Source organism: Diceros bicornis, chromosome 4, assembly GCF_020826845.1.
Source record: "Diceros bicornis minor isolate mBicDic1 chromosome 4, mDicBic1.mat.cur, whole genome shotgun sequence".
Classification (NCBI taxonomy): Eukaryota; Metazoa; Chordata; class Mammalia; order Perissodactyla; family Rhinocerotidae; genus Diceros; species Diceros bicornis.
In genome coordinates, this window is record NC_080743.1 from 58355603 (window position 1) to 58383203 (window position 27601).

Sequence of the window (27601 nt, forward strand, 5' to 3'; positions counted from 1 at the left end):
GAAGTATTATTGCACACAGGTGTGCCCAGGACTGTGCTAGAGCCCATGGGGTTACATGGCCCAGCTCTCAAGAAACGCATAAACTACACACAGTATGTTAAAAATTTGTATATTATCTGTTTCCACTTACTAGAACATAAGCTCTAGGAGAGCAGGGACTACTTTTGTTTACCACTGTTTCCCCAGTGTCTAGGACTTGATTCATAGTTAAATGAATCTAATTGGAGGCTTGAGATGTGAAGAAGTAGGAAGTGGCTATGTGTTATGCAGAATAAGAGTGTCAAGCATCCAGAGGTGGGGAGATGGGGCTCAGTGTGGGCGTGAAGCTCTCAGCTGGAGCCATGGCGAGAGACACAAAGGTAGAGCATTCTCTAATCAAGGTGAGACTCTGCATGAGGGAAGTACAAGCATTCAAGGCATGGGTTTTATTCCTGCAGTCCATGGTTTTCAGCCCAGTCTCTTTGGATGCCTGTTGATTTTTCCAAGCATCCAAATGGTTTGGGGAAATGCTTCATATTCCAAGGAGAGGCACTGTGGAATATTAGATGGAGAGTCAGAAGACCTGGATTTGAGTTCAGACTAGCCATTAACTAACTGTGTGGCCTTGGGGAATCCTAAGGCTCTTTCAATTTCCTCACGTGTAGAGTGGGAGCAGTAGTACTACTTTACACAATTGTCTTGAGGACCAAGAGAACTAATGTATATAAAGCAGAGTACTTCCCTCAATCTGTCAGCATAGGAGGAGGCTACTCCTAGGAGGGATGGGGATGAGAGAAAGAGGAGACACAGCCTGGGCAAACTCCAGGCTCTGGTCATGTACAGAGCCTGCCCCCGGACATTCTCCCGTTATCTCTATCCTCCCTAGCCTACATACGTGCATGAGCACTAGCTGCTGTTCAGGAGCTGAGCTAATTGGTTTTAAAGTCTTTTCCTTATCTTTTCCCCTGGCAGGCAGTAGCTGTGTAGCAGCAGTGTGCCTATGCAGACGGAGGGAGCAGTGACCAGAGACAGGGTGTCCTCACCATGGCCCACATTCAGCCTCTGGCCGAAGTCAAGGACTGGTTCCGGATCCGCAGCCTCCTGGCCCGACAGTGCCTGGCAGAGTTTCTGAGTGTGTTTGTGCTCATGGTAAGGAGGGTAACTGGGGGAAGGAAAGAGGGGAGGTGGGCAAAAGTTTTTGGCTCCTCCTGGTGTCCTTATCTCTTCCACCCGGTGTCCTGCTTCCATTCAACTGTCCATCATTTCTCTTGTCCCCCGTCTTGTCTCTGCTGTTCCTCTCCTACTGCCTCATTTTTATTCCTGTCCCTTTCCATCTCTCACCCCTCTTCCCTTTCTTTACTTTTCCTCTACTTCTCCCATTTCTTTTCCTTTTCCTCTTTCTGCTTTTCTCCCTTCCCTGCTGATCCCTGATGTCCATTCATCTCTCTTGGCTGCTCTCCTAGCCTTCCCATCTCTCTCTCCTTTTGGTCCACCAAGCTCCCTATTCCTGGTTCCCTGTTCCTCATCTTCCCTCTCTCCAGCTCCTTACCCAGGGGGCTGTGGCCCAGACCATCACCAGTGAAGAAACCAAGGGCAACTTCTTCACCACGTTTCTGGCTGGCTCTCTTTCTGTCATAATAGCCATCTACGTGGGTGGAAATGTCTCAGGTGAGGAGGGTGGGGTCTGGTCATCAGAGGGGGTAGGATGTGCATGTGAGTGTGGGTGTATGGTAATGGGGAAAAGGCAGATCTCTGGTGACTCATGGACATTATCTCCTTGAACTTGACCAGTGCCCTGGACTGAGATATGCCTTTGGCCTGGTCCAGCCCCTCCCCATTGTCACATTAATCCTCCACTCACCTAGACAGAGATCTATGGCAAGGCATCAACGGTAAGTGCAATCCTCTTGTATCCCCTACCTGAAGCCCTCTCAGGTTCATCTTTGGTCAGGACTTCACCTGCTTGTTCCCAGACACATACTGCATCAGTGTGCCTGGCTGGAGCCTTGAGACACAAGCACTGTAGTGGAAAGAGCAGACAGACCCAGGTTCAAACCTTGGCTTCTCTATGTGACCTTGACAAGTTGCTTAACCTGCTCCAGCCTCAACTTTCTAGTCTATATGATGGGAATAGTAATATCTGCCTAAGAGTTGTGAGGAGGAGTACCAGTGATGACAGTGCCTGGCAGTGACACTTAATGGATCTTGGTTTTCTTTTCTTGATCCTTGAAGGAGCCCACCTGAATCCAGCCTTCTCCCTGGCCATGTGCCTCTTGGGACGACTCCCCTGGGCCAAGCTCCCCATTTACTGCTTGGTGCAGCTGCTATCTGCTTTCTGTGCCTCCGGAGTCACCTATGCTCTCTACTATGGTAACAGAGGGAACGGTGTTGGGGGCACCAGTGTGTGGGCAGTGGTGCCTTGGAACAGTTTTGAATGAGCAAAGATGGAAATCCTGGGTGTCCCTCTACCGCACAGATGCTCTACAGAACTATACAGGTGGGAATCTGACAGTGACTGGCCCCAAGGAGACAGCCTCCATCTTTGCCACCTACCCTGCACCTTATCTGTCCCTGAACAATGGCTTCCTGGATCAGGTAGGTGTGAGGAGGAGAGCTGGGAGAGCCCCAACCTTTCTCCTGACCCCTGGAATCCCTGCCAATTGTTCAGGCTCTGGGTGGGATATAGGGTTGGGTCTATCTTTGCACCACCACTCACCTCAGCTGCCTGTGTTGGGCTAAGTCAGATGACATCGGGGGGTGGCCTGGAGTCTTTGGATGAGAGAGGGCAAATGGAACATCTGGCAGCTGATGGGAGCCCCTCTGCCTCTGTTATCTCCAAGGTTCTGGGCACCGGGATCCTGATTGTGGGGCTCTTGGCCATCCTGGACACACGGAACAAGGGAGTGCCTGCAGGTCTGGAACCCATAGCAGTGGGGCTGCTGATCCTGGTCATTGAGCTATCCATGGGTGTCAACTGTGGGGTCCCACTCAACCCTGCCCGGGACCTGGGCCCACGGCTTTTCACCTACCTGGCTGGCTGGGGCCCTGAAGTCTTCAGGTGGGAGATGGCCTCCTCTGGTGCTGTCCCTTCACTCACCTCCCTCTGCTAAGGGCTCTGTCCCTGGATCCCCAGCTCTCTCCTCTTAAATAGTTCTCTTGGCCTCTTAGGACAGTGTTCCTCCTCTAAGCCCCAGTTCTCTCTTTCTCTTTTGCCCCCTTCCCCTCTTCACGCTTTTCACTGAAACCTAAGTAAGATTTAGAGTCTGTATTCTTGGGCACATGATCATCTTACCTCTTTGGGGTATTAGTGACCTCATAACCCAAATGGGCATTTAGATAATTTCCTAAGACAAGAGACTGGACCAAGCTCTCTTGGGTCTCCTTCTCTCTAAGCGCTATGCTTTGGTGCCAAGACACCCTCTTCCTGGTGTACATCATCCCAGGAACTGCTTTAGGGAACGCTCTTGTTATTACTGCCCCCAGTCCTTTAGGGGAGTCACTCCTGATATCCTTTTGTCCTTCTCTTGCAGTGCTGGTAATGGCTGGTGGTGGGTGCCTGTGGTGGCCCCTCTGGTGGGGGCCACACTTGGCACAGCTACATACCAGCTGCTGGTGGCTCTCCACCACCCTGAGGACTCAGAGCCAGCTCAGGATCTAGAGTTTGCCCAACATAAAGCTTCAGACTTGGAAACTCCTGTCTCAGCTAAGATGCCGGAGTGTAAGCTATGATTCTGACATGACAGCCCTCACCTCCTTCATGGACACTGGAGAGGGCCAGAGACCCAGCCCTGGTGACAAGACATTCTTTCTCTTTATTAATACACCAGGCTCTGGGCAGCTTTTCTGTTTACTTATCTAGGCATCGCTTCCTCCTAACCTGGGGAGGATGCCTGGACAGGGAGAACTGGAGGATAAAGTCCGGGGACCCAGGATCTTCATCCCTTTACCCCAACCGCAAAGCAGGTTTTCAGACCCTGAGGACTTCCAGGAACGTAGTTCGTCAAAATAACCGCCAGAGGGTGCGCGGCCTGGGAGCCGGATTAGGAAGGCTACGGGAATCCGCAGGGTAGTGGGGACAGACCATCCAGTGGAGGGCATAACCCTGGGGACTTCCTCCAAAGCTTGGTCCCCACTGCCTGACTCCTAGCTCTCGTAACCTCAGCGCCTCCCGCCTTTACCCTCACTGGGGCGCCTCCCCTAGATTCAGCCACCCCCATGTAGTAGTTAGGGGTGGGGAAACTGTCTCCTCCAAGGGGGCGTGGTGGGTGAGGGAAGATGAGAGTGCCTGCAGTGGAACACAGCCATTCAAGCGCCTAGAGATAGGGAGAGCAAGGCGGAGAAACCGAGGCACAACCCAATACCTAGACATTCCGGGCTGTGTCATTCACGGAGAGGGTGAATTACGAGATGAGCTAGGGCGAGGAGAGAAGGCGAAGGAACAGAGGGCTCCGAGGGGAATGAGTGTAGGGTTAAGGGAAAACTGGCGCTGAGGAAAATTCTCGTTGTTCACCGCTTCCCCAGCTCTCACGCCCCTCCCCGAAGGAGACGCTCTTTTAGCATAGGGGGCAGCGTTCTCCTGTTCCCTTTCTTCCAAATAAAAAAAATCTCAGAGCTATCTAGCCTCTTAATTTTTTTTTTTTGATGCGGGACGGATGTGGGAGTGGGTGGGGCGGAGGACAAGGCCTCGCAGTGCTAAACATCGGAAGGGTTAAGACCCTCCCCCTGCCCCGCACAAAGATGGCGCTCCCGCCTTCCCTCTCCCTCATCCCTCCCCAAAACCCCCTCCCGCCCCCCGCCCTCTCCCGCCACTCCGTCACTTCCGCCCCGCCGTGGCCGAAACTGACACAAAGTAGCGAGCCGAGGCCCCGGGGGGAGCGGGGCTGCAGCTGGGGGGGGCGGGAGCCCGCGGGGAGCTGAGCAGAGCGCCCCCCGCCCCAGCCCCCGGCATGGGCAGGACAGGGCCGCCGGGGCGGGCGCCGAGCGCTGAGCGCTGAGGTGAGGTGAGGCGAGGCCAGGCGGGGGCAGCCCAAGGGCTCGGGGCCGGGAGGGTAAAGGGAGATGCGGCTGCGGACGCGGACTCGGGGCTGGAGGGCCGGGGCGGGGGGTGTGAGCAGGAGAGGACAGGTGGGAGCGGCGGTGAGACCGAGGAGGAGGAGTGGATGATCGGAGAAGAGAGGGCGTCGGGGTGCCTGAGGATGGAGGAGGTCGGGAGGTTGTCCGCAGGATGGGAGGGTGGGGTGCTGAAGGGGCGCGGGAGTGCCGAGGAGAAGCTTATGGAGCAGCGGAGAGGGGAGAACCGCTCAGAGAGTTGTGGGGGTGAGAGGAGTAACGGGGGTCCGAGGGTTTGGGTGCCTGGAGGAGGGAGTTTGCGGCTCGTAGGATTTGTCTCTGTAGGGTGGAGGTCTCTGTGCGTAAGGAAAAGCAAGGGTGCAAGGAGAGGTGGTGGCTCTGGGAGCTCAGAGCTGGGGAGTGAGTCCTGTGTTTTGTCCTTAGCCATGGCAGGTGGCCAGGGGTGGTCTTGGTGGCAAGTGAGCTGGGGGTCTTGGATTCCATTCCTTTCTGTTTCCCTGACCTGCCCACAAATATCCCTGCCAGCCTCCTCTGAAGGAAGGGGTCCGTCTTCCTGGGTTGGTAGGGAGCAGGGAGCAGGTCTAGAGGAGGAGCCGTTTTCCTCCGTGGAGCATTGCCTTCTTCCCAGAGCTGGCTATTTTTATCCCAAATGTGGCTGCAGAGGGGGCTGGGGCAGGGTGACGGGGCAGGGCGACGTGGCTGATGGGCCTGACGGTTCAGAAAACCCAGGCTGTGTGAGACTGGGAAGAAGTGAGAGAGGGTCCCTGTTTCCAGGTCTCCCCCTCACTTTCCCTCCTATTAGGGCCCCCCCAGAGGGGATGAGGTCTGGGGCCAAGCCAGCTTTCAGTCTCCGCAGGGTCTTAGAGGTAAAACAACTTTCCTGGTTAGTGTCCAAACTCCTGACTCCTAAAAGCATGTGTGGCTCCTTCATTAACTCTTTCATAGGACTCAAACCCAGATCTTCCGGGTGATAGTGTTTCTTGATTGCCTCCATCACTGAGGGCGGGGCTGGCTATGGAACTTGTGATGCCCACCCTTGCATCTCTCCTTTAACCTCTCTCTTCACACCCCACCCTCCCATGACTCATACACTAGACTGGGTGGAGACCCTGGCTGGGGGCCCTGGAGGAGGGCTTGGCATCTCTAAAATGTGGATGAGGTTTTTCTTCCTGAGCCAGGCACCCTTGGCTGCCAGGGTTGGGGAGGGTCAGGGAGGAAAAGGACTTCTGGATATCAGTTTTGCCTGATCTGGGGTTCAGGTAGGGAGTCCGATTTAGTGAAGGGAGAACTGGTGTGGGTGACAGGCCATGGCCAGAGTCTGTAATTATAGAGGTTGGGCAGACAGGCAATTAGTATCTCTTGGGACTGACAGGCTGGCGGGGTGTGCCCAGTAGGTTGGAGACAGGGGAACCAAGGAGGAGGAAGGCTTTCCACCTAGACAAAAAGAAGAGGTAACAAGGGGACCCAGAACCTAGCTGACAGTTTCCTTTGGGCCATGCTGAGGAATAGAGACTGAGGCTCTGTGACCCTATCTCCGAGGCCAGGGCTTTTACCTTTTTAGGTGAAAGGAAGGACATGGGAAGATGGAAGGAAGCAGAGGCCCATCTGACTTATGCTCCCTGAGCCTGCACCTAGTGCCATACTGACTGAACTAGGCTTAGAGGAGAGAGAGGTGCAGAGGAGGGTAGGGAAGACCCCTCTGGTGGACCAGAAGGGCGGCTGACCCAGACTGAGAGGAAGTGGTTGGGGACTGTCTGCAGGAAGTGAAGGCCATGCCTCTAATGTGAGCTCCCCTGGAGGAGGTGATAATGGAAGCCCCAGTAATGGGGGATGGGAGGATTATAAACATTTTGAGAAGGGTAGAGCCTGCCCACCCTGTTTCCTGATGCTCTGCCAGGTGTTTCCTGGCTCATGTTCCCTCAACCCCACCCTTTGGTGGAAATTTTGCTTTCCAGTAAACACAGACACCACTCATGGCCACCAGGAGGGCACATGGGGGTATCCATTGTCCCTGGGATGGGTACCTTGAGAGCTGTGCCCCTCCTGTCAATAACTGGCCTCTTCTCTCTGCCCCCTTCCTTTCCCTGCAGGTCTTGGCTTCTGTAAACTGTCAGCCCTCTGCCCTCCTTGTTATCTAAGGCAGGGGCATGGGGGGAGGTGGTAGGGAAGTCCCCTCTTCTTTCTCAGTGACCCATCAGGGTTGTAAGGGCAGAGTCTTGGTGTGGAGTTGGTGGGGAAGGCTGGGGGCTGGGCACAGTCAGAACTGGAGAAGAGAACCTTCAGGAGGAGTCTGAAGAGGGAATGAAGGTTTGCTCTCAGCTTCCTGACCTCACGCATATGTCACCTTCCTGCAGGATCTCCCATGGGATTGCTGGGACCTTACTGGGTGAGATGGCACTGTGTGCAAAAAAGCGCCCCCCAGGTAAGACAGGTAGGAGGGGGGATCACTGAGACCATCAAGAGTGGGTGTTGTTACAGCTCAGGGAGCAAAGGGAAGAGGGACTACTGGTAATGAGTCTGAAAGAGGGTAGATTGCAACCCCTACCCATCCTAGAGAGAGCCTAGAAAACCGAATTCTTCCCCTGATCCCTGAGCTGTGTTATCCTCCGGCAGGGTGCTGAGTACCTGCCCCTCACCCCAAACACACAGACTCATCTTGGGGCACCTGGAGCTCCTATTCTTCGGCCTGGGGAGCTGTGTTCCCATCTTCTCCCTTCCGTCCTCACACCTCCTCTCCTCCCCTCCTTTTCTCCCTCATTTTTCCATCCACCTGGGTCCTGCTCGTTTTTTTTCTGCAGGCGGGTGGGGTGGGGCGGGGGTGGGGGTGGGATGAAAGCGGTTGCCCCCGACAACGCTGGCAGTCCCCTCACCCGCATTGGCCGGGCCGAGGGAGGCGGAGCTCCGCGCTGGCTTTCGCCTACGCGGCGCGCTGGCAGGCGGCTGCCCCTGCAGTCCGGGGAGCGGGCGGGGGCGGAGCCCGGGGCTTGCGCACCGCGTTCGGGGCCACTCAGCGCACGCTGGCGGCCGTGGGGGGCATTGGGGGCGGCGGTGGTGCGGCGGAGCGCGCGGCGTCCCCGGGTGCGGGCGGCCCCGAGAATGGCGGGGGCTGCAGGTGGGGCGCGCGCCCGACGGCCGGGGATCCCCTCTGAGCGGCCGCAGCTCCTGCGCCTCCCGGGAGGGCCGCCCCATCGGCGCCACTGAGGCAAAGGACAGACAGACAGTCCACCCTTCCCCGCTCAAACTGGGATCATGACGGTCCCCAAGGAGATGCCCGAGAAGTGGGCCCGGGCCGGGGTGCCTCCTTCCTGGAGCCGAAAGAAGCCCTCTTGGGGGACAGGTAACGGGAAGCAGCGCCTCGCAGCTCTCCCGAGCCCATAATTTCCCCCCTCCCATCGTCCCACTCGCTTGTCCTCAGCCTCCCCCAACCTTCCTTGATTCTCTCCTTTCCAGACCTAGAGATCCTGGCTCCGAAGGGTCCGGTCCTTACCTTTTCCTTTGCATGGTCCTTGATGACTGCGCAGGGGGCTCAACCCGAGGGGTCCCCTCTGGGGAAGTTTCTGAGAGTAAAGTGACCATGCAGGGAAGGAGCGCTCTGGGTAGGCAGAGGATGCTGTGGTCTGAGGTTTTGTTACTGCAGTGTGCTCTGCAGGGGTCTTGTGAGTGGGTGAGGGAAGGGGTCTGGAATAGCTGCCATTGGCTCCCGGAAAGGTTTAAGGCGTTATGTTTACTGCCTAATCAAGACACCACTTTTTCAGCCTGAGGTCATCGTGACCCTGGGAGATGGGCTGGAGAACCTTTCATAGGACACCTGTGTGTTCTGGGACCTGAACTTGGTGCCTAAAGTCCCGGACCTGCGAGGTTCAGGATAGATGTAGCTTATTTGTCACTCAGCAACAAATGTTGTAATGTTTAGGGTGTATGTGTGCAGATGGCACAAGAAGGGTTACAGTTAGAGAGCAACTGTTTCAATTACATCCCACTCCTCTCTCCTGTGTCTCTGTCTCAGTCTGGATGACCCATATCCCTGACCCCAACCCCCCCTTCTCCTACTTGAAGATGAGCTTTGAAATAAGGTGATGTCATTGTGGGCCAGTCAGAAGCTGTTGCTGGTGACATGTGACTAGCAGAGGCTCCTGGAGGGGGGACTGCACGTGGGGCTGGGATGCTGCAGCAGAGCAGTTTCAGGGCACTGTGACCCTCCATCTTGCTACCCACCCCACCCCCCAGGTCAGAGGGAGGGCAGTACCATGGCTAGATCTGCAGGAGCTCCCAGGCGAAGGAAGCTTTGTGTCTTCAGCTGCTATTCCTCTGGGGATTCCCAGGACCGTTAATGCCTAAGGCATTAATTAGAGAGATAAGAGAGAGGGACTGAGTGCCCCCAGTGGAAGACCTTGATGGTTGTTGGTGAGGAAAGGAGAAGGCGGCCTGTGCAGTGAATGTAATGCCTGCAGAGCCCAGTGGTACGAGGGAAGAATTTAGTGACACCTCAGATGTGGCACTAACTCCTTAAAATGGTACACTGTGGAAAGAACCAAGGGCCCTCAATGGAAACCTCACCAGGTGGGGTGGACCTGACAAGGTGTTAGGCCAGCCCTCAGTTTGCTCCTCCTGACTGCAGTATCATTCTATTGCAGAAGAAGAAAGGAGGGCGCGGGCCAATGACCGAGAATACAATGAGAAATTCCAGTATGCGGTAAGTGGCTTGAGATCACCTGTAACTTCCTCCTGAGTCGGAAAGGAGAAAGGTACAGGAATGTCCTAGGTTGGGACTGAGGGCTGACTGAGAGAGGGCTGAGGGGAGGGGAAGACAGCCTCCTCGCCACTCTTCATCTGCCACTGTGCTGAATTTTTCATGCCTTCACCTGTCAGTGAAGCAAGATACATTGACCCCAGGAGACTTCCTTCTCTCCTCCTCCTCCTCCCACCCCATGGTTGCTGGCTTTTGGGGGCAGAGGTTTGGGGAAGTGTAGATGGAGGAGGCAGCCTGAATCTGGTTCTGGGTTGGGGTTGGAGGCTGCCTCACTATCTTTTCTCCCACTGCCGTAGAGTAACTGCATCAAGACCTCCAAGTACAATATTCTCACCTTCCTGCCTGTCAACCTCTTTGAGCAGTTCCAGGAAGTTGCCAATACCTACTTCCTGTTCCTTCTCATTCTGCAGGTAAGTGACCTGGAGCAGACCCTTTGCAACTCACAAAGCTGAATAAAGTCAAGGAAGAGAAAGGTCTAGGGGAAAAGAGGGCATAGGATGGGGCCTCAGAGGCATGCCTTTCTATTTCTTCTTTTCAGTTGATCCCACAGATCTCGTCCCTGTCCTGGTTCACCACCATTGTGCCTTTGGTTCTTGTCCTCACCATCACAGCTGTTAAAGATGCCACTGATGACTATGTGAGTTGTTTTCATTCTTCTACCTTTTCCTCACTCCCAACTCCCCCACCTCCACCCAGCACAATTCCTTGGTGTCCTTGCCATCCCTTACCTGGTCCAGCTAGATCTGTGATATCTTGGCCAGAAGTAGAGAGGGGGAGTCAGGGAGAGAGTAGATCTGTGAACAGGTGTATACAAGATAGTACCCAGCGTGCTCTGTATTCCACTGATCATCTAAGTCCCTTGGGGTGGCAGAAGGTGCCTTACTTTTCTTAGTTCTCTTCTTTTCAGTTCCGCCACAAGAGTGATAACCAGGTGAATAACCGTCAGTCTCAGGTGCTGATCAATGGAATGTGAGTGCCTTTTGGAGACTGAGGGCCTTGAGGAGGAAAGGGGTCCCCTGAGAACTTCTCTAGCTACTGACAGCCTCTTCTCTGTCTTCTCATTGCCTCAGCCTCCAGCAAGAGCAGTGGATGAATGTCTGTGTTGGTGATATTATCAAGCTAGAAAATAACCAGTTTGTGGCGGTAAGGGATAAGGTGCCCCTCTAGGTCTGCCGGGTTCTTCCTTTTCTTTGGCAGAAAGGGATGAGTCTTTCCTGATTTATTATTGCCTCTTAAACACTCGCGGAAGGAAACTTTCTTGAGTGGAGGACTTCTGTGTCATATTAATACACCCAGGACTAGCTCCTTTCTAACCATTCACATGCTTGGGATTAAGCATATGCAGAATGCTTAGTGGAAGGAGGCATCATCAGAGTCCATCGAGGGTGGCAGATTGGGTCTTTGGGCTTCTCATTAGGTTTTCTCTCCAGGCGGATCTCCTCCTCCTTTCCAGCAGTGAGCCCCATGGGCTGTGTTACATAGAGACAGCAGAACTCGATGGGTAAGTCGCATGCTCAGTGTCACACCTCTCCTTCTGCCTCCTTAGGGGTAAAAAGCTTGCTTCTGAAAGAGGTTCCCAGGTCTGGGATCTGTACCTTTTGGAAACTGTAGGGGTAAGAAAGGCTTTGGATGTGTAGAAGTATTACCCACCCAGTAATACATGGGGGCAGTGATACCCCATGGTCAGATGCCCCAGGTAGAATCTAGAGGAAAAGAAGGGAACCAGGACTCAGGGACACTGTCCTTCCAGAGAGACCAACATGAAAGTGCGTCAGGCGATTCCAGTTACCTCGGAATTGGGAGACATCAGTAAGCTTGCCAAGTTTGATGGTGAGTAATTTTGGAGAAGCAGCTTTCAGGTGGATGGGGTGGGTTGGGTTTTGGGGTTTAAATTGCACCTTTTCCTTTTGGCTTCTATAATTTTATTTATTTATTTATTTTCCCCCAAAGCCCGACTAGATAGTTGTATGTCACAGCTGCACGTCCTTCTAGTTGCTGTGCTGGGACGCGGCCTCAGCATGGCCGGAGAAGCGGTGCGTCGGTGCGCGCCCGGGATCCAAACCCGGGCTGCCAGCAGCGGAGTGCGCGCGCTTAACCACTAAGCCATGGAGCTGGCCCTCCTTTTGGCTTCTTGATGCTGTGATTTTACAGCTCCCTGGTCTTTTTTTCAGGCCGGGGGGCGGGGGGGATTGTGTCAGGAACGCCAGGTGGCTACCACTTACTTTTGAATTGATGATGGTTATTTCAAGAGGTCTTCATGGTTGATCACTCCCTCCTTGCTGTGCATGTTGAGAGAAATTCAGCTTATTCTTATTTCTTATGCTTATTCAGCTCAGAATAATGATATATATTCCCTCTAACAAGACAAACTATACAGCATGTATAAGGAAAAGCCCTCCTACCCTCCAATTCTACCCTCCTTAGGTAGCCAGGCTAACTGGCAGTTTAGTGTGTATTCATGCACACTTTTCTTTATATTTATACACGCGTGTGAACATTGTCAATGTGATCATACTGTACCAAAATCTCGGCAGCCTGCCTTTATCTATTAAATTCATCATAGATATCTTATCACATCACTATATAGTCATGCGCCACATAACAGTGTTTCCATCGATGACAGACTGCATATATGACGCATAAGATTAGCACCATACAGCCTAGCTGTGTAGTAGGCTATATCATCTAGATTTGTGTAAGTATACTCTACAGTGTTCACACAATGATGAAATCGCCTGATGACACATTTCTTGGAACTCATCCCTGTCATTAAGTGACGCATGACTATATAAAGAAATTTACCTCATTGTTTTTAATAACTGCATGATGTTTCGTAGAATTGATGTATCATAATTTATTCAACTATTCCCTGACCATTCAGTTGTTTCCAATCTTTTGCTGCTCAAATAATGCTTCAATAAACATTGTTGTGACCTATGCTAGTATTTTTGTAGAATAGAGTCCCAAAAGTGGGATTGCTGGCTCCAAGGGTATGTTTGTTTTTAATATTAATTCATGCTGCCTCATTCTTTTCAGTTCACACTCCCACCAGCAGTGTGTGGATGGGCCCGTGTCCTAACACTTCTCCCTCAGCTGCTCTTTCTCTCTGTTTTGTTGTCTCATAGTCAAGCTATAGACTGGACCTTGAACAGTGGCGCTCTTGTCTTCCATTTAGGTGAAGTGATCTGCGAACCTCCCAACAACAAGCTAGACAAATTCAGCGGAACCCTCTACTGGAAGGAGAACAAGCTCCCCCTGAGCAACCAGAACATGCTGCTGCGGGGCTGCGTGCTGCGAAACACCGAGTGGTGCTTCGGGCTGGTCATCTTTGCAGGTGAGCCTCCTGGGTCCAAGGAAAGAAGGATAAGAGTTGGTGACTCGGCCCTCCCTCAGGAATGTAGGGGGCGGCTAAGTGGGCTGGTGCAATATGGAAGATAAAAACTCGCCAGCCCTGAATATAAGCCTCTTGTCCAGCCAGTGTTTCTCTTTCAACCCGATGTCTTGTAGTCTGGGGATCAGGGCAAAAGCCCAGAGGCAGATTTGTTATTTGGCTTTCCCAGCCCTTCCCATCCTTTTCTAGGTCCTGACACTAAGCTGATGCAGAACAGCGGCAGGACAAAGTTCAAGAGAACAAGTATTGATCGCCTAATGAATACACTGGTGCTCTGGGTAAGGCTTCCCACATATGGTTCCCTGCCCCTGCCCTTCTGGTTCTCCCTGGGCAGTTCCTTTGCTCCCATCTCACCTCCCTGGTTAGTAGTCAGCCTTCAGGTTTTGGCTTTAAAGCCACTGGCAGGTCAGCCACTCAAAGGCAGTGTTTATTTCAGGCTCCTTTTAGACTTGGGATATGTTATTTAAAATCCTTAGGAACGTGCATGTATCAACAACTTAAGAAGGCTAAAACAAGTCTTCCCTTCTCTTGATTCCAGATTCCAGTTATGATGATGACTTAGTGCAGCATGTGACCTTCTGTTTGCTTTTGCCAGGGACAAGGAGGCCTTCATGGGGATGGTGCGGGAATTAAAAGAAAAATTTCCATTTGCAGGATGGATAACGGGGTCTTTTCCCCTGACTTCTAAGAGTGAAGGATCCCAGAGGAAAAGTTTCTGTTTTGGTTTTTGGCAATTCCTGAATCCTTCTCTTGTTTGGCTAGAAATTTGAGCTCCTTGTCGGGCTCTCCTCCCCTTCTTGTGCCTCTACTGCCTGCTGCCCGCCCCCCACATGCCAGCTTTCAAAGGCTGGTCTGGTGAGAGTTTCCGCCCTGGCCTTAAAGGGTTTTCTGAAACCCAGCCTGAAGGAGAGAGGTTAAGTCTGTCCCGCAAAGGCTCGCATTGCCCCCTAGTGGTCCTTGGTCACCAGGATGGTCCCTGTTTTTGTTTCAAAGCATCAAGAGTAGAGGCAGTTTTGGAAATAGATGTCTGAAATCAGGTAGTGGTCTCAATTTTTTTCTTTTCACCACCAAAACCTTCTTATGAACTTTCTTCAAGGACTCCAAGCTTTTTGATTTTTGATTATCAAGAAATCTACATTTATGAAGATACAATTTGTTACCCTAGTTAAAATTTTTTTTGGCCATCTGTATGAGATAATGAACATTATGGAAACTTGGTGTTTTTGTTGGCTTGTAGAGGCTTAGCTCAGGTAAATGGGTGATTTCCAATAAGCTGCTTTGGTATGTTTAAAGGAGCTCACCCCACTTTTACCAACTTTGCAGACTTCTAAGGGTTCTATTCTAGCATGTCAGATCGGGAGCTATGCAACTACTTCAGCTTCCCGTCATACAGATGAGAAAAATGTTCAGAGAGAAGGCCACGTGATGGTCGCTGGCAGACTAGACCCTGTCACCAGTTCTGGGCACTTCCCACCAGAACATGCCACCATTTTAAAGTTACCTGAGCTTTTGAGGGCTTGGGGTATGAGTGGTGACCTTCAGGGATGCACTTGATTTTGAGGGGTTCATAAGTGGCAGCCTAGCCTCTGCTTCTCGTTCCTCCCCAGATTTTTGGATTCCTGGTCTGCATGGGGGTGATCCTGGCCATTGGCAATGCCATCTGGGAGCACGAGGTTGGGATGCGCTTCCAGGTCTACCTGCCCTGGGATGAGGCGGTGGACAGTGCCTTTTTCTCTGGCTTCCTCTCGTTCTGGTCCTACATCATCATCCTCAACACTGTCGTGCCCATATCACTCTATGTCAGGTATGTGCTTTCTCTGCCCCAGGGTCTCTCCAGGGAGGTCATGTGGTCCGTTGGCAAACTTTTCTGTGATGATGAAGTCCTTGAGAAGGAACTTGAAGTCCTCTTCTTCCTGTACTGTGAACATTTTATGTTATCTGTTTATCTCTGTGTGCAGAGCAAACTTCACCACAGTTTCCTGGCACTTTGGACTGTATTAGAACAAAAACTGTATTGATTTATTCAGCACATATTTATTGCATGCTTACTTCGTACAGAGAAGCATGCCAGCTGCCGTGGCACATAGAAATGGAGCTCTAGGAGCTTCATTCTAGTAGAGGGAGAAAAATGTAAACACGTTACAAAACAAAGAGAGAACAAGTGGTGTAGAAGTCGTTCTACCTACAGTCTTACGTGTGAAGCAAGGGGACACAGAGATGTGTAACATGGCCTCTGCCTTCAAAAGCAGCAGACTGGTAGGGGAGGGGAGATGCAAACAGTATAAGATGCTGAGATACCATGTGGCAGGTGCCAAGAGAGAGGGAAGAGCATTGCTCCCCATGCAGTTAATCAGGGAGGACGTCTCTGAAGAGGTGGCTGGGATGGGTGAAGGTGGAGCCTGGAGGAGAGAGCTGGAAGCAAAGGCGTGGAGATAGGAACCTAGGAATGGTCATGGAACAGTTTGGCAGGAGCATGGACCACAAGTGAGGAGCTGTGGGACAGAAAGCTGGAAACATAAGCTTGTTCCCGATGGCGAAGGGTCTTGAATCTTTGCCTGTGGACTTTATACTTAGTAAACCATTAAAAGATTGTTTAAAAAAATCTGAAGAATGCTTTAGGAAGTGTTGGCTGGAAGTGGTGTGCAGCATGAATAGGATCAAGTATACGTCTAGGATGTTTGAGGTAAAGAGAATGTTAACAAGGACTGGGCCAGTGAGAGTAGACAGGAAGAGGGGGATGCAAGAGGAGGAAGGAAGAATGTCCAGAAGAAAGAAATTTTCTTTTGTATTCAGTGCCTTGCACTTGAGATAAGAGAACCTGTGACATTTTTAAGGAAATGCTTTATGGAGATGCTCTGAACCCTTCCCTGTGCCATTTTTTTGTTCACACGAATTCCCTAGCTAGTCCTCAAGTCTCTCCCCTTGTCCCTGAATCCTAGTGCTGATGACAGTGAGTAGAAGATAGAGTTTCTGTACTGAAGGTGTACAGTTTGAATTTTTGTAGAGCATTAAGAGAGGACTAGGGGGCTGGCCCGGTGGCGTAGCAATTAAGTTGGCACGCTCTGCTTCAGTGGCCCAGGGTTCACAGGTTCGGATCCCGGGCGCAGACCTATGCACTGCTTATCAAGCCGTGCTGTGGTGGCATCCCATTGGAAGTACAGGAAGATGGGCACAGATGTTAGCCCAGGGCCAATCTTCAGCAAAAAGAGGAGCATTGGCAACAGATGTCAGCTCAGGGCTAACCTTCCTCAAAAAAAAAGAGGAGACTCAGAAGGTTTGTGGTTTAGTCCTGCCTCCTTGTTAGCACGTGACCTCAGGCAACTCCACAATCACTCAGGGCCTCAGTTTTCTCGTGTAAAATAGGAATAATAGCACCTGTTCCACCTTCTTCATAGGGACATCTTGATAAAAGATACTAGATTCGAAAATACATTTTAAAAATTAAATCACTATACAAATATTGGGTGGTAGCAAGTCCATCATGATCATGGCAACTCTTTTCTTCATTACTATTTATTTATTTTTTTTTTGTGAGGAAGATCAGCCCTGAGCTAACATCCATGCCAATCCTCCTCTTTTTGCTGAGGAAGACCGGCCCTGAGCTAGCATCCGTGCTGATCTTCCTCCACTTCATGTGGGACGCCGCCACAGCATGGCCTGACAAGCGGTGCCTCGGTGCGCGCCTGGGATCCAAACCTGGGCCACCGGCAGCGGAGCGCGCGCGCTTAACCGCTACACCACAGGGCCGGCCCCTTCATTACTATTTAAATGATTTCATGTTTACAATGTGATTTTTTTTCCATTTTTGGGCTTTGCTGTCCATGTTTTGTATCCAAGGTCACTCGAAGCCCATGGTAGCTGCCTAAGTTTCTTTCTCAGTCTCATCAGGTTACTGTGTGTGTGTTTGGGGGAAGGTGGGAGGAGCTGCTTGATCAGCTGAGTGGGGAAAAGGCTATGAAGACATTTCCAGCCAGTTCATATTTTGCCTGATAACTGGATCCTGATAGCAGCCTCAGTCGGGTTGGAAGCAGGGTTCCAGGTGTGGCCCCATTGCTTGGCTGTATTGGACCTAAACACAGAGCCCTTTCTGGAAATGCTGAGAGATCCCAAAGGTCATGCCTAGCAAAGAAGAGATGTGAACAGACCTTGGGATGTTGAAAGCACTGTACCATGATAAACTGGTATTCTCTCCCAGATTTTGGAGGCCCCACTCCCTTTCAGAGTCAGCATCTCGGTTTGCCTCGTGTTCTTTCTCAAAGCCTCAGAGTCAGGGTTGTGGAGCTCTGAGCCCAGGCGGAAGGAGAGTGTTCCGCCTGTGTTGGGGAGTAAGGAGTGGGCTTCAGAGCCTCCTGGTTTACTTCCCCACCATGGCCCCTCTCTGAGGGGGCGTCTGTGTTGCTGTGGCATGCGCAGCACCCTCATTATTTCTCTCTTTTTTTTTCTCTCCTTCCCTCTCGCACTTTCTCTTGTTTTCTCTGCATGGTTTCTGTATTATTAGTCCTGAGGTAAGAACTGGTTGAGTGCCTTGTCTACAGTCCCTCTTCCTCCGCTGTCTGCCCCGCCTGTTCAGGCCCTGTGCACCTTTTTGTCTGGAGAGCCTCAGCGGGTCGGGTCGGGGAGTTCCTTTGCCGGCTATACATGGCTGGCTTCACCTTCAGGCTCTCCTTGCCCTTCCCCACCCAGGTTCCCGTGCCCAGGTGTCTGCTCCGTTCTCGTTTCTCCCCAACTGGAGGGCCTGCGGCGGAGGCCCTTGTGGGTGGGCATCTCCTCCTGTTCCTGCCCCGAGCCTTACCTCCTGTCCCCTGTGCAGTGTGGAAGTCATCCGCCTGGGCCACAGCTACTTCATCAACTGGGATAAGAAGATGTTCTGCATGAAGAAGCGGACGCCCGCAGAGGCCCGCACCACCACTCTGAATGAGGAGCTGGGCCAGGTGGAGTACATCTTCTCTGACAAGACGGGCACACTCACTCAGAACATCATGGTCTTCAACAAGTGCTCCATCAATGGCCGCAGCTATGGTATGGCAGTGCCTCTGGGGACCGGGAGCTCGCATCTTGCCTGGAAGGAAAGTGGTACTGGGGCTCCCACAGTTGTCTTGGCATTTGGGTTTTACTTCTTTCCTACTTGGGTGTGCAGGGCCTTGAAAGGGTCCGCTCTGTATCCCGTGTCAGGAAGCAGACACTGACAGTGCTTCCCATGTCCTCTGCTGACGCCCTCACCCTGGTCTCAGCTCCAGGCAGTAGGGGAGCTCCTTGGCTGTGTGGAGTGAAGCCCAAGACACTGGCTTCTGAGCGTCCTGGTCAGGTTGGACCTTGGCTGTCTCGGTGGAGTGCTAGACTCTCCCCATTGCTGTTCAGGGCCCTTGTGAGTCTCTGGAATGTGACCATGGTCTTTCCACTATGGCCCTGCTACAGTAGCCTTGTGGCTGAGCTGCTGGGATGGCTTGGGGCCAGATGTGTGGTGTCTGACTTTTATGCAGAGTGAGCCCTTCTCGTAACTGCTTTCTGTACTAACCCAGGCCTATGGCCAGTGTGTGAGGCTTTGTCTGTTGTATAGGCCTAAAGGGTGAAAGGCACCCCAGTGGGCTTGGGAGCCCTGGGGGGAGGGATATAGAATTGGAGCTGCCCTGGGAGAGCTGGTGGGGGGGTCACAGGCACAAAGATGGGGAGCAGTGGCTGCCATGACTTTCAGTCCTGGGGTTCTGAGGACCCAGGGTGCCTATTGCCTCCTGTCCCTTGAGTTAGCAGTGAATCTGTGTGACATTTGCTCAGCGATTAGGGTTGCAGGTTCCAGGTCCGTGTGGGGTTTTGTACTGGAGCCTTCTCCCCCTGCTCTGAGAGATCTCTAGCTCTGACATTGCTTCTCCTTCTGTCCTGGTTGTATGTAGGTGATGTGTTTGATGTCCTGGGACACAAAGCTGAATTGGGAGAGGTAAGGTCCAGCCTCCATAGTTATTTTATATGCCAGTTAAACATAGGGTACCTGACCAGCGACAGTTGGTATAGTTAGGAGTGATGTGTTGTTTGGTCAGGAAATGGAAGCTGCTTGGAGAAATGGGTGTTTTAAAGAAGAATTGTTAGCAGAGGTGGGAATTTTGGGGTCCACAGTGGCCAGGATCTTGGGCCTTCCTACTGAGAGTTGGAAGGGCAGGGAACAATTGGGTGGAGACAAGCCCCTCCCTGGGATGCAGTCTGGTGGCCCCCATTTCCTAATTGCACTATGCCTGCTCCAGAGGCCTGAACCCGTCGACTTCTCCTTCAATCCCCTGGCTGACAAGAAGTTCTTATTTTGGGACCCCACCCTCTTGGAGGCTGTCAAGATGGGGGACCCCCACACGCATGAGTTCTTCCGCCTCCTTTCCCTCTGTCATACCGTCATGTCAGAAGAAAAGAACGAAGGTGAGTTGAGGAGCCGGCTTGTGCTCTCCCCTACCTGACTCGTGCCTTCGAGCTAGGACTCTGCTCTGTGGCCGAGCTGGGGCTTCCTGGGCGGGACACGTGGCTAAGATCATGGCCACTTACACCACACATGTTCTTCCTCCCCACCCAGGGGAGCTGTACTACAAAGCCCAGTCCCCGGATGAGGGGGCCCTGGTCACTGCAGCCAGAAACTTTGGTTTTGTATTTCGGTCTCGTACCCCCAAAACCATCACCGTCCACGAGATGGGCACAGCCATCACCTACCAGCTGCTGGCCATCCTAGACTTCAACAATATCCGCAAGCGGATGTCAGTCATAGGTGAGGCCAGGACCAGGTGCTGGGGGGATTCGGGGGCAGCACGTGGGCCTGGAATGGGTGAGGTGTGCTGGGTGACCCTTGCTGATGTGTTGAAGGTGGAGATCTTTGCCTGCCTGAAGTTTTCTGGGACTTTCTCCCCCTGTCCTGCTCATAGTACGGAATCCAGAGGGGAAGATCCGACTCTACTGCAAAGGGGCTGACACTATCCTGCTGGACAGACTCCACCACTCCACCCAAGAGCTGCTCAACACCACTACTGACCACCTGAATGTAAGTGTGAGGAGAGGAGGGGCCTTGCGGTTCTGCTACTCTTGGTGTTGTGGGAGGGGTGAGGGGTGACCGTGACTCTGCCTCCAGGAATATGCAGGGGAAGGGCTGAGGACCCTGGTACTGGCCTACAAGGATCTGGATGAAGAGTACTATGAGGAGTGGGCTGAGAGACGACTCCAAGCCAGCCTGGCCCAGGACAGCCGGGAGGACAGGCTGGCCAGCATCTATGAGGAGGTTGAGAGCGACATGATGGTATAGGCTGCAAAAGGGGCCGAGGGTGGACAAGGAGGGCTTGTGCCCAGGACTCTCGTGCCAGGGACCCTTGTGGTACTTTCAGCTTCTAGGTGCAACAGCCATTGAGGACAAACTTCAGCAAGGAGTTCCGGAGACCATCGCCCTCCTGACTCTGGCCAACATCAAGATTTGGGTGCTAACCGGAGACAAACAAGGTGAGAGCCCAGCAGAGCGGAGGAGATCGCATCTGGACGGTAGCCCTGTCGGGTCCTTGCATGAGCCTGGGACATCAGGCAGGAGAGTGCACTGACCTTGTTGGGGGCCTGTCCGTAGCTCCTGCGTTCTCTCTTGGTAGAGACGGCCGTGAACATTGGCTATTCCTGCAAGATGCTGACGGACGACATGACGGAGGTGTTCATAGTCACTGGCCACACTGTCCTGGAAGTGCGGGAGGAGCTCAGGTAAACAGAGGCCTGAGGCAGGCAGTTCTGCACTGTGTGTACGTGTCGGGCAGGGGTGCCTGGACGCTGATGGGTCCTGGGATGGCTTGAATCCCTGTTGCTGTCCTGGAAGCCACGGTTTCACTTCCCCCTTCACAGGAAAGCCCGGGAGAAGATGATGGACTCGTCCCGCACCATAGGCAATGGCTTCACCTACCAGGAGAAACTTTCTTCTTCCAAGCTTGCTTCTGTCCTGGAAGCTGTCGCTGGGGAGTACGCCCTGGTCATCAATGGGCACAGCCTAGTAAGTGTCACCATCCTTAGCTTGGGCAGTATCTCTCCAGAGAACACTTCTCTCCATACGGCCTTTATGTCTTATCTTGTTCTCATTTCCCTTGACTTTAGAGGGGCTGTGGTCTTGAAGGGGACTGAGAGGACCTGACTCCCAGGTCTCTCCTGGGAAGACTGGGGCTCTCTCTTAGGGCTCTCTGTGTTCCAGGCCCATGCATTAGAGGCAGACATGGAGCTAGAGTTTCTGGAAACAGCCTGTGCCTGCAAAGCTGTCATCTGCTGCCGGGTGACCCCTTTGCAGAAGGCACAAGTGGTGGAACTGGTTAAGAAGTACAAGAAGGCTGTGACACTTGCCATTGGGGATGGAGCCAATGATGTCAGCATGATCAAAAGTGAGTGTGGACTGTGTAGGTGTGTAGGCTGGGTGAGAGGGTGGGGAGAAGGGCCCATAAGGTCTCGGGACGAGGGAGAATGATGAGGTATGGGGGCTCTGATTTGGTGGGGTTCTGAAGTGTGTGACCATCTTCAATATTTACCCTCTTGTCTGTGCAGCGGCCCACATTGGTGTGGGCATCAGCGGGCAGGAAGGGATCCAGGCTGTCCTGGCCTCTGATTACTCCTTCTCCCAGTTCAAGTTCCTGCAGCGCCTCCTGCTGGTGCACGGGCGCTGGTCCTACCTGCGCATGTGCAAGTTCCTCTGCTATTTCTTCTACAAGAACTTTGCTTTCACGATGGTCCACTTCTGGTTTGGCTTCTTCTGCGGCTTCTCGGCCCAGGTAGTGAGCTCTCAGTCCACTGGCTCGCCTATCTGTAAGCTCCTTAAGGGCAGAGATTGTATCGGTCCTGTTCATTGTTCAGTCCCCTAGGGCCTAGGTATTATCTGGTACATGCATTAAAAAAATACTTGTTGAAGGAGTGGAAAGGGAGCTCCAGAAAATTCCTTAGGGCTCCATGTATGCCACATCGGCTTTCTTCCTCTGCTTGATTTGTAGTGAAGACAGACTGCGTGTTCACTCCTCTCTTGCTCTCTGTTCTCTCTGCAGACCGTCTATGACCAGTATTTCATTACCCTTTATAACATCGTGTACACCTCCCTCCCGGTCCTGGCTATGGGGGTCTTCGATCAGGTATGGGAAGGTTTGATGGTCAAGCAGGATAGGGAGAAGGACAGTCTGTGAAGGAGTCACACTGATAGTGGTGGGTGTGTGACACTTGTACCCACTGCCTGTGGTCCCTGGGAAGGCAGTTCTTTCAGCAGGGGGGTGCGGTTGGGTTCTGTGTCTCAGCTGTAGCTGACCTGTAAGTCCCCTGGGTTGCTGAACAAAGATTAACTGGGGACAGTTGGCGTGAGGTGGGATTTAGCTATCAAAGAATTTGGAAAGGATGAGGCAGGGACAGGGTCTGCCCTTGACTATCCTGAGGCAAAATGGCAGCTTCTGAGGCCTCTGCCACCTGACCCTCCCCACACAGGATGTCCCAGAGCAGCGGAGCATGGAGTATCCCAAGCTGTATGAGCCAGGCCAGCTGAACCTCCTCTTCAACAAGCGGGAGTTCTTCATCTGCATCGCCCAGGGCATCTACACCTCCGTGCTCATGTTCTTCATCCCCTACGGGGTGTTTGCTGAGGCCACTCGGGATGATGGCACTCAGCTGGCCGACTACCAGTCCTTTGCAGTCACTGTGGCTACTTCACTGGTCATTGTGGTCAGCGTGCAGGTATGAGGCAGACCAGGAACTGTTTTCACCTCTGGAAGGAGTAAACATCTTTTTCCTGGGGCTGACCTGGGCACTACTCGGACGGGGAATGGGGTTTTAGGGGATGCTCCTTCTGCCGATGACAACTGCTTTTTGCAGATTGGGCTGGATACAGGCTACTGGACAGCCATCAACCACTTCTTCATCTGGGGCAGCCTAGCTGTTTACTTTGCCATCCTCTTTGCCATGCACAGCAATGGGCTCTTCGACATGTTTCCAAACCAGTTCCGGTTTGTAGGTGAGTCCCTGTGGCTTCCTCTTGAATCAATAAGGAATCACACCTGTTCTGGGACTAACAGGGTAGGTAGCCAGTTTGCACATCATGAGCATTTATTCAACGCTCCTCATGTGCCGGGTATTCTGCAAGGTTCTGGGGGGATATCTAGGTGTATCTGACCCAGGCCCTGCCCTCAGAGAACTTGCATATCCATGAAAGTAAAGAACGGCCTGCCAGTTCTTTACTGGGAGGCCATGGGAGGTCAGGGCTCCAAGGGAGGTCAAGGGGTGGCAGGGTTCATGGTCAGCAAAATGATGCTTGTGGGGTGGTCAGGGATAGTCCCACAGAGGAGGCTGCTGTGAGTGGAGCTGGGATTGGGGAGTCAGACTCCAAGTTGGAGAGCTGGAAGTGTGAAAAGGCCACTTGTTTCTAGGGAAGGGAGAGTGCTCTCCTAGCGTGGGGCGAGAATATGCATTGAGAAGCAGTGGAAGAGAGGCTGGAATGGTGGGGCATTGGAGGGATCAGGATGCCAGGCTGTCAGGTCAAGGAGTCTTTTTTTTTTTTGAGGAGAGAGGGGCAAGTGGCATCAAAGGATCACTTTAGAAAGATGAATCTGGCAGTGATGGCCAATGAGGAAGCTACTGTGGTGATTGAGTGCAAGACTGTTGAGAACTGGGCCCAGGGTGGCCACGGTGGGTGCAGAGAGGGGCTGGTTGGGAGGCATGAGGTGAAAGACGCATTTGCAGGTCTTGGCGCTTGCTTTAGATCTGTTCACTCATTCATCCACTGGGCATTCGGTCAGCAGCTGCTCTGTGTCACCCACTGCTGTGGCTATTGGGGATGCGGCAGTGATCGAAACAGGCAAAATCCTTGCCCTCTTGGATTTCATATTTCAATGAGAGAGAGAAACAGTTTACAAGTTAACAGATATAATGTCTGGAACTAATAAGTCCTATAACAATCATCAAGCAGGGTAGAGAGGGATAAGAGTTGTCAGTGAAGACCTTGAGGAAGGGGCGTTGGCACAGAGAAATCTGAATAAAGGGAAGGAGCAAGCCATGTGGTCGTCTGGGAAGGAACAGTCCAGGAAGAGCAAACAGCGACAGAAGCCTTAGGTGGGGCCTTGTGAGGAGGAGTGTGTGTGTGTGTGTGTGTGTGTATTTAGGATATGAGGTTGGAGGGTAGGGCTGAGGTGAGGGGGATGAGGAGAATGGGTCCAGATCATTTAAGCCCTTTTGGTCAGAGTAAAAACTTTCGATATTAATCTAAACATGACAGGAAGCCATTTCAGGGTTTTGAGTAGGGAAATGTTGTAAACTGATTTATGTTTTTAAAAGATCACTGTTACTGTTTTGTGGATAACAAAATGTAGGGGGCCAAGGTGGAAACGGGGAGACCAGTTAGGAGGCTATAGCAGTAATCCAGGTGAGAATGCTGGTGGCTTGGAATAGAGTGAGAAGTGGTAAAATTCCACAGGTATTTTGAAAATTGGAGCCAACAGATTGGATAAGGGGTCAGAGAGAGAGAAAGAGAGGAATAAATGTTGACTTCATGGCTTTTAGTTGGAGCAGCTGAGTGGGTGGTGGCATTTCCTGAGCTGGGGAAGACACGGAGCGGATTAGGGCGGAGGAAGCAAAGTGCATGTTTGGCCCCGTCCAACTGAGATGCCTGTTAGATGTTGAACAGAGGTGTCAAATGAGGCAGTTAAAGAAACGAGTCTGAAGTTTGGGGGAGAGTTGGGAGCTAGAGTCACCTTTGGAGGTATACATTGGGGAGCAGGGAGGAGAGGGAAGCCAGGGATGACTTAGGTTTTGAGACTAGAGAAGTGGGGCTGCCAGAAACAGAAATGGGGAACTCTGGAGACTGCCCTTCTGTCCACTTTGTGACTCCCAAGGCCTCTGACTCCTCTGTGTTCCCAGGTAATGCCCAGAACACCCTGGCCCAGCCCACGGTATGGCTGACCATCGTGCTCACCACGGTTGTCTGCATTATGCCTGTGGTTGCCTTTCGATTCCTCAAGCTGCACCTGAAGCCCGATCTCTCTGACACGGTGAGAAGCTGGGCTGTCTGCTTGGGGGACAGAGATGGTATGTCAGAAAGCCCTTTGACTTAAATGCTCATGCGCTGCAGTTTCTGGCTGCCGGACTGTTAGTGTGTCAGTGGTGGCTGTCTGCTCTTCCTCGAGACAGACACCCGTGTGCCATGGAGGTTCCTGTGCCCACCCTGTCCTGGGTCCTCTGGGTCCCTCCTCCGTGGTGGTGTCTGACACTGCCGCGCTGACGGAGGCCCCTTCCCTTGTGCCCCCCACCAGGTCCGCTACACCCAGCTGGTGCGGAAGAAGCAGAAGGCCCAGCACCGCTGCATGCGGCGTGTGGGTCGCACAGGTTCCCGGCGCTCAGGCTACGCCTTCTCCCACCAGGAGGGCTTCGGGGAGCTCATTATGTCTGGCAAAAACATGCGGCTCAGTTCCCTTGCGCTCTCCAGCTTTACCACCCGCTCCAGCTCCAGCTGGATTGAGAGCCTGCGCAGGAAAAAGAGTGACAGTGCCAGCAGCCCCAGCGGAGGGGACAAGCCCCTCAAGGGTTGAAGGCTGGGACTGGGACATCCCCATGCTGGTGATCAGAGCACACAGGGCTGGCCGGCCGCCGAGAGGACAGCGTCTAATAACTGCGGGTCCTCATCCCTTGCCTCTCCTATCTCCCCTGATAGACTCTGTCCTGTTGATCCCACCAGGAATGGCTGGGGCATCCCCAGCTATGGGCCCTCCCACCAGCTGGGAGGGTGGAGGGGGCAGGCCCCAAGGGCAGCGTAGGGGCATCATCGAGAACCAGCCCCAGTCGGGGACCAGATGTGGAACCAAAAACAGAAGAAAAAACTGTGAGAGATTGGGTCTGCCCCTGCCCTGCCTGGGAGCCCACAGGGAGACTATAATCTCTGTATTTTTTTACTCCCACTCCCCAGGGGGGCCCTAGAGCCCCTGTTCCTGAATTACACAAGAATGTATCATGCCGGGAAGCCAGAGACCTGCTGGGGCCTCTGGGCCCCTCACATCGTGTATGTCTCTCCTTGATTTGTGTTTGTGTCCAGTTTGGTTTTGTCTTTTTTATTTGGCGAGTGGAGGAGGCCTTTGTGTGACTTTTATGTTGTGGTTGGTGTCTTAACTCGCCTGGGGAAGAGGAGCTGGCACATAGGGGTGCCCCAGCCTGGCAGGATTTGGAGTGGTTTAAGAGGAGCCACAGTTACAGGTGGCCCTCCAGTGGCTGGTGCCCATGAAGACAGAGAGGCTGACCAGGGTGGGAGATCTCTGTCAGCAGAGGGTGGGAGAGTAGAAGGAGGGTTTGGTCCCATTTCCTTCCTCACCTGGAGAGTGAAGTGCTACCGCCTCCTCCAACACACACATATATCAACTCCTGGATTCCATAAGTCCTGCTGGTATTGGGCTGGAGCCTGGGAAAGTGACCCCATTGTTCTCAGTGACCTAAAGCTGGGTATGAAATTTAGTCCTAAAAAAAGTTTCTTTAATTTTGAATTTAGACCCAAGTTAATTAGCAGAGTCCCTTAATGACTTCCCTCCTCCCTCCTTGTTGGCATTTTCCTACACCTACACCCTGGACCTGAGGTGGGCTCAAAAGGAGAAGCTCAGCACCCGGAGGCAAGGCAGAAAGGGGAAGCTGGCCTCTGCTTCTCCCTTCTGGTAAACAAGTGTTCCCACCTGCTCCAGGCCCAGCATCTGGAAAGAAATGAGTCCGTGTACTGGGTGGTGGTGGTGGAAGAGGAGGGCAAAACCGGGCTCAGGCGAGGAGACTGCCACTCAGTGCCTGGCTTGATCTGGACGGGACTCAGCTGGGCCTTGGCACACCTGTCCTTCCTCTCCATGGTCCACACCTAGGAAGCTATTCCTCCAGTTAGGTTTTTCCCAAGTTAGTTGCTACCAAATCCCAGTCTTGGGAAGAATCTTTTCCTCGTCTTTGGTAGTGGAGGGGGGTACTCAGGACTGGTGTGGAGCTGGGGGTGGAGTATGGAGATCTTAAACATTCAATGTGGGAGCCCCAAGGGAACTGGAGGTGGGCTGTGGTGAGGTGGGGTGGGCAGGGAGTGGGGGAGGGGAAAGCTTGACAGGGAAGTCCCGTTTGGCCACACACAGTTTACAAACCCACCATCATGTGTTTGTGTGTCTCTCAAGGTGAGAGTCTGATTTTTATACCAAAGAGGAAATGATTTTTTTCATATTTGGTTTGTCTATATTATATAAATATAAATATATATATATATATACAGTTATATATATATTATTTTTTTGGTTCTCTCTCATTTTTTAGGGAGGGAGGAAAGTACCAAGTTGCATTGAGCTGTAATTAAGGAACATTCTGTATAATTTATGACACATTTCTATACTTGGAAAAATTATATCATTTTATGGATATAAGAGAAAAATGCCTTTTTATAAAATTCCAATTTCTGAGAA

At 52.5% G+C, this 27601-nt stretch overlaps 2 protein-coding genes across 10 annotated transcripts; both read left to right on the forward strand.

The window, feature by feature from the left end:
* The first annotated feature begins 824 nt into the window (after positions 1 to 824).
* AQP10 (aquaporin 10) lies at positions 825 to 4231 on the forward strand. The gene is made up of 6 exons (XM_058537482.1): positions 825 to 1128; positions 1521 to 1647; positions 2212 to 2349; positions 2456 to 2574; positions 2820 to 3037; positions 3510 to 4231. Exons 1-6 carry the CDS (start codon positions 1024 to 1026, stop codon positions 3706 to 3708), a joined length of 906 nt encoding a protein of 301 aa, XP_058393465.1. The 5' UTR covers positions 825 to 1023; the 3' UTR covers positions 3709 to 4231.
* A 649-nt stretch (positions 4232 to 4880) lies between these two features.
* On the forward strand, positions 4881 to 27601 carry ATP8B2 (ATPase phospholipid transporting 8B2). Of its 9 annotated transcripts, none has more exons than XM_058539284.1 (28): positions 4881 to 4979; positions 7404 to 7471; positions 9684 to 9742; positions 10096 to 10209; positions 10338 to 10436; positions 10692 to 10768; positions 10870 to 10942; positions 11230 to 11300; positions 11550 to 11629; positions 12975 to 13133; positions 13380 to 13468; positions 14798 to 14994; positions 18001 to 18209; positions 19079 to 19122; positions 19424 to 19589; positions 19741 to 19929; positions 20084 to 20199; positions 20287 to 20451; positions 20537 to 20648; positions 20789 to 20894; positions 21033 to 21177; positions 21373 to 21556; positions 21717 to 21940; positions 22208 to 22291; positions 22635 to 22880; positions 23019 to 23157; positions 25056 to 25186; positions 25448 to 27601. In XM_058539284.1, exons 2-28 carry the CDS (start codon positions 7441 to 7443, stop codon positions 25721 to 25723), a joined length of 3585 nt encoding a protein of 1194 aa, XP_058395267.1. In that variant the 5' UTR covers positions 4881 to 4979; positions 7404 to 7440; the 3' UTR covers positions 25724 to 27601. The 9 variants fall into 9 exon arrangements, with proteins under 9 accessions (XP_058395267.1, XP_058395266.1, XP_058395269.1 ...); XM_058539283.1 differs by having other exon boundaries at positions 4881 to 4974; XM_058539286.1 differs by having other exon boundaries at positions 4882 to 4974; positions 10707 to 10768.

Excerpts from the sequence above, each read along its gene's own strand:
- AQP10 (XM_058537482.1), top strand. The coding sequence starts at position 1,024 with ATGGCCCACATTCAGCCTCTGGCCGAAGTCAAGGACTGGTTCCGGATC. Across the intron at positions 1,648-2,211 it reads CGTGGGTGGAAATGTCTCAG|GAGCCCACCTGAATCCAGCC; the intron begins GTGAGGAGGGTG and ends TGATCCTTGAAG. Across the intron at positions 2,575-2,819 it reads ACAATGGCTTCCTGGATCAG|GTTCTGGGCACCGGGATCCT; the intron begins GTAGGTGTGAGG and ends GTTATCTCCAAG.
- ATP8B2 (XM_058539279.1), top strand. The coding sequence starts at position 8,549 with ATGGTCCTTGATGACTGCGCAGGGGGCTCAACCCGAGGGGTCCCCTCT. Across the intron at positions 10,437-10,691 it reads AAGATGCCACTGATGACTAT|TTCTCTTCTTTTCAGTTCCG; the intron begins GTGAGTTGTTTT and ends TACTTTTCTTAG. Across the intron at positions 22,881-23,018 it reads TCATTGTGGTCAGCGTGCAG|ATTGGGCTGGATACAGGCTA; the intron begins GTATGAGGCAGA and ends TGCTTTTTGCAG.